General features: G+C 40.3%; 1 protein-coding gene across 1 annotated transcript; it reads right to left on the reverse strand.

Moving 5' to 3' along the window:
* Nucleotides 1-5065: 5065 nt before the first annotated feature.
* Nucleotides 5066-11217, reverse strand: DYNLRB2 (dynein light chain roadblock-type 2). The gene is made up of 4 exons (XM_063312681.1): nt 11114-11217; nt 8279-8354; nt 5937-6104; nt 5066-5328 (listed from the first exon to the last, which is right to left on the reverse strand). Exons 1-4 carry the CDS (start codon nt 11114-11116, stop codon nt 5285-5287), a joined length of 291 nt encoding a protein of 96 aa, XP_063168751.1. The 5' UTR covers nt 11117-11217; the 3' UTR covers nt 5066-5284.
* Nucleotides 11218-18215: the final 6998 nt, after the last annotated feature.

Here is an 18215-nt window from a genome sequence, read left to right on the forward strand (position 1 = left end):
CAGAACGGTTAAGATATTCCACTGAGAAATTTGCATTTTTAAAATTTAGAGATATGATTTTTATTCAGTAGAGCATTTGGTCTATCAGCTCTCTTCTGCATATGATTGGTTGGTTCCTTTATTGCTTAAAATATGTATTTTAAACAATACAAATAAATTTGGAGCCATGGGCTTCTATGGGTTTTTCACTATTCTATTCATTTTCTTTTTTCAGGTCTCCTGTTCTTGATTTTGGCTGTAAACATGAAATGGTTTTTGGACCAGATTGTTAGGAGGATCATTACCTCTTTGTCTGCCATGACTCAAAGGGTCATTTTTGGTGGCCTTGTCAGACTGATAACCTAGTCAGAACAAGAACACTAAAATGCAGGATCAAGTACAGATATTCCAAACCACTGGAAAAAAAAAGTGGTGGAGCATCTTTCCCTATATATTCCTACTCAGAATTTAAAGATCATTTTCTGAAATTCTTCTAATTAGATAACGTGAGATGGTGTCTAATAAGGAGAAAGCTCTTTCAGGGGCAGCACATTGTTCTCTGGATAAGAATATTTTCAAATTGTGGACCATCTCTTATCCTTTAAGATAGGATTATCCACTGGAGTAGGTATGGTCCTTCTTTCTATGAAAAATATATGGTATATGACTTGAACTTTCTATTTCCTGTTATTGTATTATAGAGGTGTGTGATCTCAAGACCTGATGTTCTTAGTAGGGCCCCAAGAGAAATCAAGTTGTAACAATTTTTTTAAAAATGATAGAAATGGAAAATGAGTACATTGGCCAGAGAGCGGTTGCATTCACTCAATTTGACTTTTAAGTAGATCTAATAGCGAATCAAATCAAACTGATTCACCCCACATGGAATGTTTGGAAATGCTTGGCATGGCTTTAAAGTCAACTATGACCTTCAAGCCATAAAAAAGTTGGGCACCAGAAAAAGTTGTATTGTGTCATCACAACAGTTCTTTGCAATATACAAATGAAGATTGCTGGTGAATAATTGCCTGCCTGCTTGCACTTCAGTCCTTTATAGCATCTTGAGCATGACTTGGGTTGATAACACACCTTGGATAGCAAAATGGGGCCCTAAAGTTGAGCCATTTGCCCCACTGGCACTTGTTTCACACCCTGTAATGACATCCTTGTGCTGTTCTTCTGTCACGAGAGGGCTTCAGAGAGCTCAGAGGGAGCTGTTGGCGATGTTCTCAGACTCTGGGCATTAGTTAGCATTATACTGTAGTCATGGGAACTCTGAATCACTGTTCAAGGATTTTATCTCATGCATAATGCATCCCCAGCTATTCACTTGGATTTCCTGCATGCTAGAATATTAACAGTTTCCTCTGCTTGGGATTCATATTTGTCCTTTTCCTCCTATATTTAACAGCAATACAAGTCTCTTATTTATTAGATGGCATTGGCTTTGTGCCACTGAAAGGAACTTGCTGATTCAGCCTCTTTTGGTCATTTAACATATTCGAAGCTTGCCTCTGAGATGCTTACAAAAATGTCCCCCATCTATTAATGTTATTAATGAAGTGAAACACATTAATATGCATTTCCTGAAAGGGTGTTAGGGGAAAGAAGAAATTCCCCCAAAGCAGCCCAATTAATTGTCTAGAAAGGCAATATGTAAACATCTCTGCTCAGGAGTGGATGTGGGAGTTTATTGCAAGTTTGCTGTAGACTTTACAATGCTGCATTGCATATAAGGAAGTGTTTTATTCAAAATTGGACTTTGTATTCTTGCGATTGCAACACTGGTAAATCACTGGTTTGGCTATAGCAATAGCTATATTCTGTTCAGACAACCCATTTATCGTAGTTGAAAGTCTAGGCTATGATTTGAGTTTCCAAATTACAACAGGCAAACCATGATTTAAGTTGAGGTGCCCTTCCCTTTTCAGCATTTTTGGTGATTAGGGCAATGGGGTCAGGCATTTTTAACAAAAAAAATCAAGTATTTGAGGGCTTAATTCTTTTTTAAGGTGCACTAAGCCTATCTGAAGGCATAGCACATCTTGGCTATGATCAGTCAAAATATTAACCTGATTACTGAATTAACTCATTCTCTGGGTTCACAGAATACATTGAACTAATCAAACAGGTTGGGTTCACCCAAAAGTGAAGCCACAAAGAAAAAAACCTAACCACGTTTAACACAAACTTAGTTTAGCACATTGTGCAAATGTACTTGCAAGATCTTGAACGCATCTGGAGTGAAGCATGCTGTGGGAGTACTGCTCAAACTTGTTACGTCTACTGCTGGAATCTGATGGGATTAATCCACTAATTTCTTCAGATTGTCTGCCAAATTTCAGGAGGGTAATCCAAAGGATGTTTGTAGCTAAACAATGTTTCAGATTGTTCATTGACCCCCAAACATTTATTATATGAAAATAATACTACTTTAACTAATAGTACTATGAAGAATATTGACCCTTTGGATAGTCCCATTCAATCTGGGAGGTCAATATGGACCACTTTGGAGAACCCTGCTCTAGAAGACTTAATTATTCAGTATGAGCATATGGCAGTTTCATGTAAGATGGAACCCTGATAGAGCAAAGTCTGGCATTGTGGGTGTACTATTTTACCCATAAAGGATCCTCATTGCATGAATGGAATTGAATTCATGGAATCTGGATCTTCCCAGTGCAAATTTATAGAAGGCAGCTGTATATATCTTTGTAGTGCCTGAATGGGACTCTAGGAACATCTGGGTGTATTTATGGTGCAATGACACATAATATATTGTAGAATGACTGTGCTAGAGGTTCTTACACAGACTTCTGTCCAAGCCATGCAATAGCTAAGGTTCTCATTGTGTGCGTGTAGACACCCATTGTTCCTTTCCTTAAAAAAGTTTTTTTAATGCTTTCTGAAATTTTCCAGCATTTTTGCTGACACCTGTGCATGCCATCAGGAATATATGGATAATTTAGGCATTGGGTATTAATAATGTACAGTAGATATTAAGGGATTCGAGAGAAGGTGGGAGATCTTCGGATAGAACACTAAGCCTTTCTTGGGAGAAACTGAAATAGGCCTGTGTCTGTTTGGTTATTGTGCTGGATAGAGAAGAAAAATGTCTTCCTTTAATGTATTGCATTATTATTATCTAGATTTATTATAGTCACCCACTCCAAAAGACTCTGGGTGGTTTACAATGGCAAAATATACAATCAAAACCATGACAACAAAACATGACTGGACTGAAAAGCAACCTTAGCAATTAAAAAAAAGGGGGGGGGGGTCTGCAGACACACTAACCTCAGGCCTAGGAACAGAGCCAGGTCTTAAGGGCTTTCTGAAACCTAAGAAGAATGTATCTGAGGCTATTTCCCAAATGGTTTATGTTTATGCATGTTCTATGTCCCATGGTGTACAAATAGTTTATGGTCAAGATGCTGCTGAGAATCTTCAAACTAGACCAGAAACTTCAAGCTTCTAACCTATCAATTTTATAAATATTCAATTATGCTGTTTTAATTGAATCCTTCCAGCCATTATTTTCTGTCATTGGTGTTGTATTTAAGGCTTTAGATAATTAGATGATAAGCTAATCCTTCGTGTGCTTGTCTTAAATGTGTCAATAAGAGTTTTGTAGTACAATGTTATGGATGTCTCCCTGGAACTATATCACACTGCTTTTATCCCTACAAAGTTGGTTCCCTAATCAACTGTTCCAGAAAGGGAGCTAGCAAATGGATTTAGCCCCTTCCTGAGAAATGGCTAATGGATAGATTTGATAAGATTAAGTATGCACACTGTTGAACTGGGACTTATCTTGCAATACATAACTCCTGGCTTGAGTGTTAGTAAAACATTAGTCCTATGCTGCATTTCAAATTTAATTATGGAAAGGGGCTTCAGAGCATGAATTAGCACCTGCCTGGAACTCTTTAAAGCAGTGGTATTTTTCCTGGGATTGTGCAGTACCTGCAGAGGGCAGTCATGTGATACTGGAAGATGCAGCTGTTTTTGAGTTCCAGGCAGGTGTGAAGTTCCTGCATTCTCCAAAGCATCATCTTAGAATCTAATCCGAAGTTCTGGATAGCAATATTTATATTACTCAAACTTAAGGATATGCTAGAAATTGAAAGTCAAGGGCAAGAACTTGGGTTTACGGTAGAAATTACCAAGCATTGGAGCAGTGATTTCATTCAATTAAACAGAAGGCCTCTATGTAAAGACTTAGCTTGATTTATTCAACTTTAGAATTCCCTATATAGAGTTCCCAATAGCACAAGCTAATCAGCTGTTACCTTATGCCCATCACTGCTGCTGAGTGTGAGAATACCTGCTAAGATCACATTCTGTCACTCAAGAAACTTGCTACGCCCAAATTAGTGCACAGTTCTTCCTGTTTCAGTAAAATCTCTAACATTCCATATTCTCATCAGCTTCAGAGGTTATGAAGCCTGAATCTCTCTGGGAATACAACTAGAAGCCCATCTCCCTAAATTCAATGTAATGGGATTATGGTCAGACTTGATAGTTCCTATGAGGTTTCATTATGGAATATCAATTTTGGTTTTTGTTTCAGTATTATCCATTAAGCATTTAACACTGACATAAAAAAGTCCAGTGAATAATATTTTCAGCTGGATTCTTCCTTCCTTCTTCACAATCCCTTTTCCTTGTGTGTGTTTAAAAATTGTAGGGTGGGTATACTACAGACTTTTGGAAGCTGCTCTGAATCATGTTTATAGCCACATAAATATGCTTTAAGCAAATTGAATAAGAAAAATGGCAACATTAATTTTTGGGACTGCCATATGTAGCTTTTAACGAGTTCTATCAGAAAAAGCTACAATATGTTTTTTTTCCCTGAAGGGAGCCTACTATGCTATTGAAGTCACCAATTCTATGTACATTTTACTCGAACCTGAACATTTGTTTAACTGAAATGAAAGACACTTAAATGTGTTTTATCTTCAGCTGAAGTGCAACTATTACTTAATTCTGTTTTCCTTATTATTTAAATTTGATTTTTTGAGTGGTTCTAGTTTTAGATTTATGTTTGAGTCTTTCAAATAGACACATTCAAATTAACACATGCTTTAAACATTTGGGTTTATTTTTTAAGGAGTTAGGAACACATTTTCATAATCAAGAGGCAAATACAATGTGATTGCACATAACAAGGACCTTTTTGGATTCCAGTTTTACATTCCTGATGAGTTTCTTAGTGGAATGTTACGACATTAACTTAGTACAGACTAGACTGGACATTTTAAAAATTGTAGCACTGCTCCCCTAGATTGGTGGTGTGGATCTATTCGCATGGATTCTGGATAACAATAAGAAGATACTCCTTATCTGTGGGATGAGGAGAAAAAAGAACAATGAGAGATAGCAATTTTTTATAACATGTTTGATTTCTAATATTCCTTTTCACAATTTATTATGGTCGATTCTGGGAAGACAAAGCCACTGCTTATACCAGCTTCCCCAAAAAGGGGAAGTAAAACTTCTACTTTCAAAATAGTAACATAATTGTAACAGTTACCATTTGGACGCATTAACATAAAAAGCCCAAGAGAAAATCGCTTTAATGTGTTAAACTATCTTCCAAATGTAAACTGTTGCAATAATGGTTAGTTAATGCAACTTTCTGTGTTAATCGGGCAAATCCATCTTGGAATGATTACCATTCCCGTTACGTAGGAAGCTGCCTTATATCAGGTCTATTTTCAGTATAGCCACCAGCTAGATTCAAATACTGTCACAATCATGACAGATAAAATAAGACCTTGCTGTCTTGATATATCAATACTTGAAAGCCCTGACATCAGGCAGCTTATCCTTAAAGTGATTCCCCCTTAAATAACACATGATTAAGAAGACATTTTGTGGCAGGTATGGAGAAATTTAAAGAACATCACAAGCCATCAGTGCAATGGAAGGGAAAAGACAAAAGTTATTACCTGGGGCAACCATAATTTCATGTTTCTTTGATCTAATCCTGAGAAAGGTGAGATCATTCTGGGGATCAATGTCTCTGACTGTGCTCTTTGCTTTCATGGTGAGCTGATGAAGGAGGCCAGCATACTGCACTGTGGTGGAGTTGTCCAGAGTTGTTCGGATTGGGATCCCTGAGAAAAGAAATATAAGAAATGGCTTTAAAATGATTCCAGCCAAAATTTTCAATGCTAACAGCACCCGGGGGGGGGGGGGGGGGGGGGAAATTCCAGCCATACTGGGAGATTCCAGGGATTGAAATTGGAATAATAATAACCCATCCTTTAGCATGCAGAGGGGATTCCAATAGATACTTTATTAAATCAGAGGTTGGCAATACAAACGTCCTGGGCCTGAGACATTTGCCAGCCTTTGAACACTGGACACTCACTATATACCCCACAGTGTACGCAGACACTGGGGTCATACAGCAGACACACAGATGGTTTTTCAGTAGACATGATTCCGTAAGACAGGGTGGCAATCGTTGCATGCCAAGAAAAATTCAGGAACTAGTATTTGAAGTCATTTAAATTCCATGTGATGTCAATGAAAATTAGGGTGTAATCCTGTTTCTACATAAAGATTAAGCAACACTGATATCCATGAGTCACTTTTATGGAATTCCTGAGGATGAGTTTATCTTTTTGATACAGTGCCAAGAACACATGAAACTAATTGCAGTAAGAAAGAGGAACCTTCTGCACAGGCTCTGCCTTATGCCATTTCAATAAGGCAGTCCTGAAAAGGACAGAAGCGTTGGATATTTACTTGAATGGCCTGGGATATTAATCAGACTGAAAGCTCAGCTTTGCAAAATGAATGGGAGTTCTGATGCTTCTGCTGGAAAGAGGGAACTTTATCTAGTGCATTAAAACAGCAAAGCTGCCTTTATAATGTCATCTTGAATCCGATGCAAGATTCTACCTTCATAACATCATCATGAATCTGATGCAAGAGGCCTCACACGCTTGGCACCAAATTACCATCAGCCTATTATGGTCAAAGGAAAGAAGCTCATGAACTTCTGTGGCCTTGAAGAAATAAGGTTCGCTCTTGGTCAATATCAGAAGCAAGGCCCTACTTAGATTTAAGGCAGTGTGAAACGCAGTATTGGTCTGGGCAAGGCATCAACTTAAACACACACATGTGCCAGATGTAACAGACCACATCCTTGCTACAATTAACCTAATATATATTCAGTCCAAGACTCCACTTGGGGCCTTTTTTTTTTTTTTTTTTTTAAAAGATTAGCATTAAATGTTTGCAGAAAGGTAACTGCAAACCAAGAAGTCCTGGTTGAGGAGTGAAGTCACTGGTCACTGGAGCCTTCATACTATGGGGTCTATATATTCTCCATTTCCTGTTCTCTGACTCTGCAAAGTTTCGAGTCAGCCTATGGTAAGGATGGACTTTCTAGGAAAATATTTCAGGGTTTCAGAACTTTGAAAGAGATTTACATCATTTGGAGGCAGGCAACGTTTATAGTTATGGGCTACTTAAAAAAAACAACTGGCCTTGTGATGATCTTACTGGAAAGGGATGGATTTCTTGTGCATTTTTTAAAGAAAAATATAAGACAAATGTTAAGTTGATTTGACATTTGCCTCCAAGAAAACTTTTGGGAAAGTAGTCATATTTTCATCTAACGATTTTTGAATGAGTGAAAATTACTGACAGATCAAACAACAAAATTGTAAAACATTCTGCAATTGTTAAAAGCCACACGATGAAACTGAAGATGTGTTTCTACTGCAAATTCAAGGCCTTCCTCCATCTTCTAGCTATAAGATTAATGTAAATGTTGTAGTGATGTATTATGCATGTTCTTTCAGCTTAAAATAATAGATACTTTTGATCTGCCTTACTGGTTACCACTTAACCTATGGAGAAATCTAAATTCATTAGGTAGGGTCTTAAGTTAATTAGTTCAATAACTGCTATTGGTGATGCAAAGAAAATCATTGTGGGGAATAAAGTCAATGGTTTGCCTGTTGTACCAATTAATTTTAATAGAGGATGTACTGCCTAGTTCGTACCTACTTTTCAGAAGACAGCCTCTGGTAGATTTTACAAGAGTAAACAAGGACTTCAGTCGGAAAATGGTTGTCCACTCTTGATTTATGCTGCTTAGATGCAGGCTATTTACCAAAGCATTAACCCATGGTCAACTGAGTCCACCTGAGCCACAACCAGCACACGATATTTTAGCCTAATATGTTGTGTGACTCCACAAAAAGTTTCCCTTTTTAAGGAAAATGACAAATAGAGTGTGTGTGTGTGTGTGTGTTTTATGGTAGATATTTACCTTCTGCATTTACAACAATAGTTCCAATAACTCCTTTATGGGCCTGAATCCTTTTCAATGTTTCCTCTACCTCTGCCTGTAAAAGAAACAAAATTACTGAAGTATGAAACATGAAACCCAGTCTGTAAGACATCAGCTAATGCATTTTGAACATCCTATCTCTCACCTGACTGGGTTCTGTCTCCAGCATATAGGCAGCCACTGAGCAGCAGCAAAGAAACGCTTGAGAGCAGGTGAGCAAATCTACAGCCTGATCTAAAGGTTTTGATTCTGGTTCCATTACGAAGACGCATCTGTGCTAGTTGTGCAATCAGAGCATTTTGAAGAAGAGGTGCTCCACAGAAATGAGCCAACTCAGAAGCAACAGCGAGAGCTGTGCCATGTTAAAGGCTACATGCTGAGCACTCATGGTGGGATGGAGTCTGTCAGTGACTTATCTCTGTGTCAAAACCAGATGAATTGCCTACTGCATTCTCCTCTTTCCCTTCCACAGACATGTGGTTTTCCTGCTGGCAACCCCCTCTCCTCCTCGGCAGCCTTCCCCCGAAAAGGAAGCAGTAGTCACAGTTAAGAAGCCAGTGGACCAGTTCCTTAAAATCCAATTTAACTTATGTGCAAACTGCTGCCGTTTTATCTGGGCAAGAACCAGCTTTCTTCATGTAAACAGACGATTTCATTTACGCCTAGCTGTAAAAATCTATATTGTACACTAACACAAGTTATAAGAGACTGCAAACAAATAATTCAACTTATCATTTCAAGCTATTCCACATACAGAGGCAGGCCCTTCTGCGGCCCTGAATTAATTTATAATTTTATATGAAAAAGAATGCCAAATGATACGTATCCACACTCCATCCATACTTATTCTTGTATTTAATGAAGATAAGTGGGTAGGTGGCTTGGAAACAATAGTGTTGCCACTGTTGTCTCCCACAATATTTTCTTGGTGTACCACATTGAGATTTCATGGTGGTTTGCTATACAAGTTCTAACTAGGTCCGACCCTGGTTAGCTTTTTTTTTTTTGGAGATCAGCCAGGGTCATATTACACCCCAAAAGTCTGGGAACTATTAAAAAGCTAGGATCTTTTGTCTAACTACCAAGAGAGCAGATGGCACACGGTGTGGGTGTTGGGCAGGTTTGGTTTGTGCACCGACTGCACCTGTGTCTGACCCATGAGGCCTTGCTTATGGTTGTTCATGCCTTTGCCAACTCCCATTTGGATTACTGTAACATAATCTACATGGAGGCTACCCTTGAACAGCGTTTGGAGGCTGCAGCTGGCCCACAATGCAGTGGCACAGGCAGTTTTTGGAGTCTCTTGCTATGCCCGTGTAACACTGCTATTCTGCAAGCTGCACTGGTTGCCACCTATAAAGGCCTGCATAGCACAGGGGCAGGCTATTTGTGGGACCGCCTTTCTCCCGCTGTTTCTGCTTGACCCACCAGATCTGGCAGAGAGGGCATGTTCCAGGTCCCCACTATTAAGTAATGTCATTTTGTTGGACCCAGGAGCTGTGCCTTCTCCGTGGCAGTGCCTGTCAGACCTTTGAGGTAGTCCAGACAAGAAGCACCAACCATGAGTACTAACACTACCTTTACTGTAAGGTTACAGTAACAGAATCTTGCAAGTCTGAAAGTACCTCTCCCCTCCCTTACTTTTACTCTCCCCCAAACTAGGGAGGCTCCTTTCTGAGACCCTTCTTCAACCTCCACCCCTCCTTAGGACTCAAATTTCATTTACCAGGACATTGTTTAGGCTGTCTCTTCCTTCTGTCTCCCAAGGTCATTTTCACAATCCGTTACGGTCCCTGCCTTATAGAAAAGGACCCTCCCCCTAGAAACTGGGATGGCCCTGACCCTATTGGCCTTTCGTAAGGCTCTGGAGATCTGGCTGCTTCCCAAGGTGTTTGGCGAGCCTTGTTGTTCATGTACGTGTTTATGACTGGAAGGTGTTGCTCGCCCATGGTGCCACTGGCTCTCATTTTAATTGCTGGGCTTTAATCTTTCGTACACCACCCAGAGTCGCCGTTGTGAGATGGGCAGCTGCGTAAATTATTTAAAGAAAAGTAAATAAGGTAGGAACTCCAAAGTTTGCCAGGGGGTAAATGCTTTACCACAAAGCGTCTACAGAGGAGCCCTCTTGGCCACTTCAAGGATCTTGCAAGCCACCTACGGCCCCATCAATCGGAGGCGTCTGCAGGATCAGGCCAATGACAGCAAGGTCGCCACAGACGCCCTGCCCCTTTGGTCCATGCCAAGGGGCAGTGCTTGTGTCACCATGGTGGTGCCCACAACTGGCAACCCAGGCCCCGCCCTTCTGTGGGCGTTGCCCATTAAAAGGGGCGGGGCTTGGGCTGGTCGAGGTTGTCAGTGCCCCGTGGATACCCCCGACTTATAATGGGGAGCTTGGTTTGGGTTAAGATGGGTTAATTTTGGGGGGCGGGAGGGGGTACCGCGACAGCCAATCCGGCCAGGTGAGATCGCGGAGGGGTCGAGGCGCGCCGTCAGTGCCTTCAGCCGAGCTCCAGCGGGGCTAATCCACCTCCGGGCAGGCTACTGTGGGGCCTGAACGCCCCCAGCGCAGCCTTGACCCGCGAGTAAAGTCGCCCAGCCAAAAGGGGAGCCCGGGAGACCCCCCCACCCGGAATTCCCAGCCAGCCCAAGCGGGGCAGGACAGATCTCCCGGCCTGCCACTGCTCGGCTCCTCCTTTCCCATCCATCCCAAGCCGATGCCGGCTCCGCCTCCCCAGGACAGCCCGCGGCTTCCAGCCGGAGTCCGTCGGAGCCACCCCTGCCCCATCGTTCTCCGGTCCCGTCCCGCCGTTTTACCATGGCTCCGCCGACGAGGCTCCGATCGAACGGCGTCCACCCGCAACGCCCCGGTTGCTATGGAGCTCCGCCCGGAAGCGTGAGGGCCGGTGAGAGGCGGAGGCCGGAAGTGTGTGCGAGAGGGGCAGGGCTTAGGGACAGAGGTTTGTTTTTTTTTTTTTTGCTCGGTCACGTGGCCCAGCGGTTGGCTGGCTTTGCAGAGCTCGGAGTGCGATGGGGAGGTTGCGCCGTGAGCGGTCGGGGGAGATTTCTATCCAGAGGCGGTGTAGGAAATTGGTTGAAATGTTGGATGAGGACGGGGGGGTCCCCACTCACTGCTCCCTCAGGGTGGTTATTGGGAGGAGACCCCTCTTAATCAAATCAGAGCAGTGTTTCTCAGGCTTGGCAACTTTAAGATGGGTGGACTTCAACTCCCAGAATCCCCGGCCTAGCATGCTGGCTGGGGAGTTCTGGGTGTTAAAGTCCACCGATCCTAAAGTTGCCAAGCTTGGGAAAAACTGGAATAGATCCTCAGGCAACCTCCTCTCCTTTCCGAGCAGAAAGCAAATGAGAATTGTAATAGCTTGCAGGCATTATTGCAGGAATATTGTCTGTTCAGGATGTTATAGTATGACCTGGTTGCATCTTGTAATATGACTCTGGGAGGATCACATGGCAGGGAGCCTGCAGATCATGCTGGTTTCACCTGGAATATTAAGAGACTTTCAGCAGTTTGGGAGGGTGGTCGGTTGGGAAAAGTTTGCAGGCTCGCTTCTTTTTAGTGGAGAAGCTCCTGTCGTGGAATTTGTGTGCATTAGGCAGAATAATAATAAACTGAACTTTTAAAAGATTTGTAGTATGTTGTTGTAAATCTTCATACACTATATTGTTTTGGTGCAATGATGTTTATATGGTATTAATTGAAGATTATTGACACTATTGTTTGTATAACTTAGATCAGTGTTTCTTAAAGTGTGGTCCAAGGACCCCTTGGGATCCCCCAAGGCTACAGTGACCATACAGCCTTTATTATAAAGGGAGTCCTTGATTTCAGAAAGCTGTGCTTTAAATTAAATTAATTATTTATTTTCTTGGTTTTGTTTTTAAGGTTTTTTCTTTGTAAAGCAAAGTTATAAACATGAGTTGTTGTTGTTGTTGTTATTTATATCCTTATGCATTTCTTTCAGATTTGCCCCATTTTCAGGTTAGTCCTTTATTTTTCCCAAGAAAATATGGTCACTATACTCAAGACACTCTCAGGGGTCTGTGAAATCAAAATGATTTGCCAGATATTGAAGATATTTGCAAAAGTTGAAAACAATGTCACTCTTCCCATTATTTTTATTTGTTAAAAAAATAGTTTTTTTCATGAAGAATATTTATGTTAATATACAATGGGTTTAATATTGTTATTTTTACATGATTCAATAAATATTCTGTGAATGCATCACTTTTAATTATTAATATGGTAAATATCAGTAAATGCAATCAATACAAACTAAAGCTCTATTGGATTCCTCCGTAGTTTTTAAAAGTGGGAAGGAGTCCTGAGAACAAAAAGTTTAAGAAACCCTGACTTAGACTACTGGAATAATTTATTAAACTTGTATGCTGCTTGACTCGCAACAAGTCAGGGCAGCAAACAGCCATCAAAGAAATTTTAATAAAATCAATGAAACAAAGAAAAATAAAGATAAAAGATGAAGTTAGATGTCACTTAACCACCTCAGACAGCAAAAGTTGGGGTACAGCAGGACGTTTCTTCTGAAAAAAATTTTTTTTTGTTGCCTCCAAGTCAGTGTTGACTCCTGAAACAGCCTGGACAAGTCCCTGCAGTTTTCTTGGCAGGATTTCAGAAGTGGTTTGCCATTGCCTCCTTCCTAGGGCTGAGAGAGAGTGACTGGCCCAAGGTCACCCAGCTAGCTTTGTGCCTAAGGCGGGACTAGAACTCATGGTCTCCTGGTTTCTAGCCTGGTGCCTTCACCACTACACCAAACTGGCTGTCTTCTGAATTACCTAGGCAGTTTCTTCTCCTGAAGGTCAGCACTATCAACCTATTAATTTATCTCTCACACTAATTGATCTGTGGTGTGAAGGACCTTGTCCCATTCCTAGTTTTGAAATAAGATTGCCCTGTCAACCCAGTGGGCTTCTGGAATGGAAGCATAGCTCATTTTCTTGAAAAAAATGTTTAAAAGAAAGATAAATTTTCAGAAGAGATAATATCTATAAATGGACAGATAATTACTGAAGTTGTACGATTAATGCTTACTATAACAGTGGTTAGGTGTAGTGGTTAAGGGTTAGAAACTGGGAGACTGAGTTTTACACCTGCCTTAGGCACAAGCCAGCTGGGTGACCTTGGGCCAGTCCCTCTCTCCCAGCCTTAGGAAGGAGGTAATGGCAAACCACTTCTGAAAAACCTTGCCAAGAAAACTGCAGGGAGTTGTCCAGGCAGCTTCTGAGAATCGGACATGATTGAATGGATAAAGAACAAACAAACCCCCCCAATAACATTAGTAAGAGATACCAAGCAGAGTACATTGAGTTGTTTTCATGATATAAAAAAGTATACATTATTGAGCTTAATGCCAAAATCTCCACAATATTATTTATAAATGCTTTTTTTAAAAAGAAAAAAAAAACAGCCTAAAAATAATATAGAGAAATATTTAATTTCTGACTTCTCTCTTCTTTGTTCTCCAACCAATTTGCAATACCTACTGGTGTAAGCTTTAGAAACCAGATTCTAAATGTTTTACACTGCACCTTGCAGTGTAAAATATGACATGTATGGAAGCTGTTCCTGCTTAAATTTAGTTGAACTTCTGATATGTATATATGCTGTTAGTTCTCCCATTGCTGTGTGTGAAGCATAGCTCATCTTGTCCATGGCTTCAGTACCAAAATTGCCTTGGGTCAGTTCTGGGGTTAGCCATCTTGGCTTTCCCTATCTATATGGTGAGAGAATTCTGTGTTTTGACTTTTCCACCTGATTATTGGCAGGTGTCCAAAGTTGTCAGTTGCTTGACCTATCTTTGTCAATTTCCAGGACAACAGGTCCCTTGCTGACATATTGACATCTCTGGTCAATGTCTCATTCCTTTAGATGTCCTCCTTGTCCCACCACAGCCAAACCCTCCCAGATCCCACCGCTGGAAACATTAAGATGAGACCTAAGCGTTGAATGTAAAGCCAAATAGCTACATGTTCTCATTGAGTATTACTAACTTTTCTTTTGGTTGTATTTTCTAAATTTACAGAAGTGAACCTGGGCTTGGGCCATTTACATTTACAATAGAAGGTGGGAGCAGATTTCATTCTTGGTGAGCAATCAGATCAAACAAATGGGACAGGAACCTGTAGCCCTCCAGTTCTTGCTGATTTATAGCAGGATCAATGATGGAGGATGCTTTGAGCTGGAGTCCCACTTTACAGAGAACAATTCTCTGTTGGTTCTCTGTCATCTACAGTATATCAAAGGTAGTCAGGTTCAAACTGAGGGTCCCCCCCCCAAACAAATGGCAAGATTTCTCTGAGCCTATAGCTTCTTTTGCAAGGATACCATATTATTGTTCATAATAACAACAACAATATTTATTTACTTTTTATGTCCTGTATGTTGCTCAGTTTCAAATGGCCCAAGAAGGTAACATCAAACAACAAAAACACAGTTGCAATTCTCAAAATAAGAACATCTCCTAAAGGTCCAATGGGGCTAAATCTATCCTCATTGACTTTAAATGCAGAGGCTGTCTTCCAGAGCTTCAGAAGCCCAAGAAAGAGGGGTTGGTCTGAATATTAGGGGCAAACTGTTATAACTTGCCTGTCTTCCTACATCTGAAGGAATTTTACATGAGAATCTCACATTATAGGGTGCTTCATTGATTGATTGCATTTCTCATTTGCTTTTTATTTGAAACTACAAATTGGGTTATTCTGACTTTTTTCCCCAGCTTCAAACATTTTGTATGGGAGGGAGGGTCTTCTCTCATTTTATCCCACAACAGCAACTGTCAGAGGTAGCTTATTCTGAGTTGCCAAAAGGCACCCAGTTAACTCCCATGATTGAAAGTGGGTGAAATTTGGGTCTTCCCACTTTCATTACTAGGGATCCATGTTCAGGCCAGGTCTGAATTCTGACAAAATGTGATTTGGGTCATTTTGGCCTAATGTGTGATGTGAATCCAGCCACTATGATCTGTACAGCATTGGTTGATGGGCCAGCCATTCTGTTTAAGACAAAGTATAGATCTAAATGATGCACAAACTTGACTATCAAGATGTAGTAGTATGTGTGAACCAGACCACTGCAACTGATTCAACATGGTTTTTTTAAAAATCCACCCTGTGCAATATGTGCAATGTGTAATTGGATGTTGCATCCATTTTTCCTATGCCTTTCTTCTGGTAAAAGTGCTGGAGAATTTTGAAAAGAAGTCAGAACTGAAAACTCAGAAAGGGTGTCTGTAATATCCTGGAAGAGAGCTGCATCTATTTGGGGCACATTATCTTTTTAACCTAAACCAGAGATGGAAATCTGAGGCCATGGAACTGCATGTAACCCCAGAATCCAGGGGTAAGATCTCCAAGCTTTCCAAAACTGTTAATAAATTGTAATTTTTAATGTGCAGATCTTGCACAGGGTAGGGGTTTGGACTAGATGACCTCTCTGAGGTCATTTCCAATTCTTGGTTCTATGAAATACATAACTGGAAAATAACCTACATTTCAAAACCTTCATTGTATTTAATGAAGTTATTGAATTGATTTAAGCATCTATCTATATGACAGTAATCAGCACATTATTTTAGAACAAGAAGCAGAAAATTCTACAGGACCTTTCCTGATTCTTGATGGTAAATATATAAAAATGTACTTTAAAACTTCCAATCTGCTACCTTTTTGTGACAAGGAAAGCCAGTTGCTTCTGGCAGTTGTGCTTGTTCTGCCTAACATTATGGCTTGTATAAAGGTCAAGTTTCAGATGCAATAACGCTGTAATATTTTCTGCCCTGCCATAATTCCTTATCTGAAGCAGTTGTTAACATGACTGTGGGGTTTTGTTTTCTTTCCTCCCCAATTTATTAAGCCCAGTGGAAGAAATTGCTCTGAATTGCTGAATTGCACTCATCCTCTAGATGGTGCTACCATTATGTTACAAGGAGATAAACAAATTCCTGCTTGAAAGAGTGACTTGATTCCATGTTTCACTTGGCGGAAGAAAACCAACATACTTTCAAACGTACCTTGTGTTCAGGATTGCAGTTGGCCAGTATAAATAGAGCTTCTAGAGTTAATTAGTAATAACCTGTTTAAAAAAATAATTTCACTTACACAAGAATGGATTCACTTTGAAAAGAAATGTTTGTTTGGTCCAATTCTTTGCTTGGTTCTGGAGCACACTTCTGCAGGTCATTCAGTCCAGCTAAGATGATTCAAGCCATAGCTGGTATTTTTTGATTAAAAGCAGGCAGTGAGTACCTCCAGAGTGCCAGCAACTGCTTCTGCTTTTGAATTCTAATGGAATTTTATCATTTTCTTTTTCTACAGAGAGCAGATGTAAGTCTCTAGAAATCACTATATCAAGAGCAAATTGATAATAACTTCAGCTTGCTTGGAAATGGCACAGCCTTCTTTTTATTCCATCAGAGCAATAAGCTTACGGAGCAGTTTGTAGGAAATAAATATTTCATATTCTGCTAACTTTTCAGTCTCAGTTAAGGAAACTTTGAATAAGACAGTTTCTCATCTAGGACCCCCACCCCCTAAATTACAATGGCTTTGGTTTTAGAGGAAAACTATTTGCCTCAACTATAGGTAGAAACTTGTAGCTTAGTAGTAGAACACACATTTTAAAGGTAGAAGATCCTGGGTTCATCCTTGGCATCTCCCTCAATTGGGTCCATAAAATGGAAAAAGTAGGATATGACTTTCATTCTTCTAGAGATTGGCCACTAAGCATACTTCAAAAACTGAGTTAGGAAGCTTCTCCACACCTTTCCTGGAGCAGGGAAGCCTCCATGACTTGGGGATAGTAAGTTGCCTGAAAGTAAGATACCAAGCTGCTTCCAGTCATCTACCCTTGGGCACAATTATATAAATAGTTTTGTACTATCTAGGTAGTTTTGTCAGTAGCCCCTTACTGCTCTGAAGAGGCTATAAGTAACTAGAGGGGAAATGGCTAAACAGATGTAGAAGGACATGATCTCTTAAAAATGCAAAGAAATCCACATCAGTTGATCAACTCAGTAATAAGTTAAGATTTATTGAAAGGAAGATGAAAAAGATACAGAAGTTGGGTACTGGATGCACTATTATAAAAGTAAATAAAATTCATGACTCAAAAAGTTGGTCAAGCTGGATCTATATTTGAGCTAAGCTGCTCTAATCCAGTTGGCTTATTCAGGATTCCTGATTCAGTGGCATCTGGTGCAGAGCTAGAAGAGGCCAGAAACTTTAGGAATAGAAGGAGGGATCAGGAACAAAATCAAAGAGCATTTGTGCTGTTCAAGGGGAGACATTAGGCAATTGTTCCTGTTTTTTTGACCAAGAGGCAACAGGATAATTAGCGGGGCAAGTTTTGTTGGCACTTATTGATATACGTGAAAATGAGCAAGGGATTTGCCAAGAGATGCTGAGATATTCGCAGTGGTGCAGTTTTCCCAGTCAACTTGGCAAAAAATTTAAGTATGTTATGTATGCTAGAGCCAAAGTTTATTACAAAGACTTTCTGCCTAAATAATGGTTTATTGAATAAATCACATTAATCCATAATCTATGGTTTGCTCATCAGGCTAAGCCCAACCAAGCCCACCATAGTTTGGTTTATCAAAGTGGACAAAACAAACATTACTGAGCGAAATGACGTAATTGTCTGATTCTGGATTCTGATGTCCTGGTTTCAAAAGTGACATTGTATCTTCACATAATTAAGATAAAACATAGGCTTCTTTGGAACAGGAGTCCAGAACTGGCCAATTCAAGCCCCACTGTGGTAATGAGGATGGACCTTTCAGCAGAGGCCCTCTGGATTATCTTCCCCAAATCCTGCTCTTTTAAATGCTTTCTCATCAACTGACCTTGGGAAAAAGAGGCTACCTAGTCTACATAGGAAGGACAA

This window comes from Candoia aspera, chromosome 11 (genome assembly GCF_035149785.1).
Source record: "Candoia aspera isolate rCanAsp1 chromosome 11, rCanAsp1.hap2, whole genome shotgun sequence".
NCBI lineage: Eukaryota > Metazoa > Chordata > Lepidosauria > Squamata > Boidae > Candoia > Candoia aspera.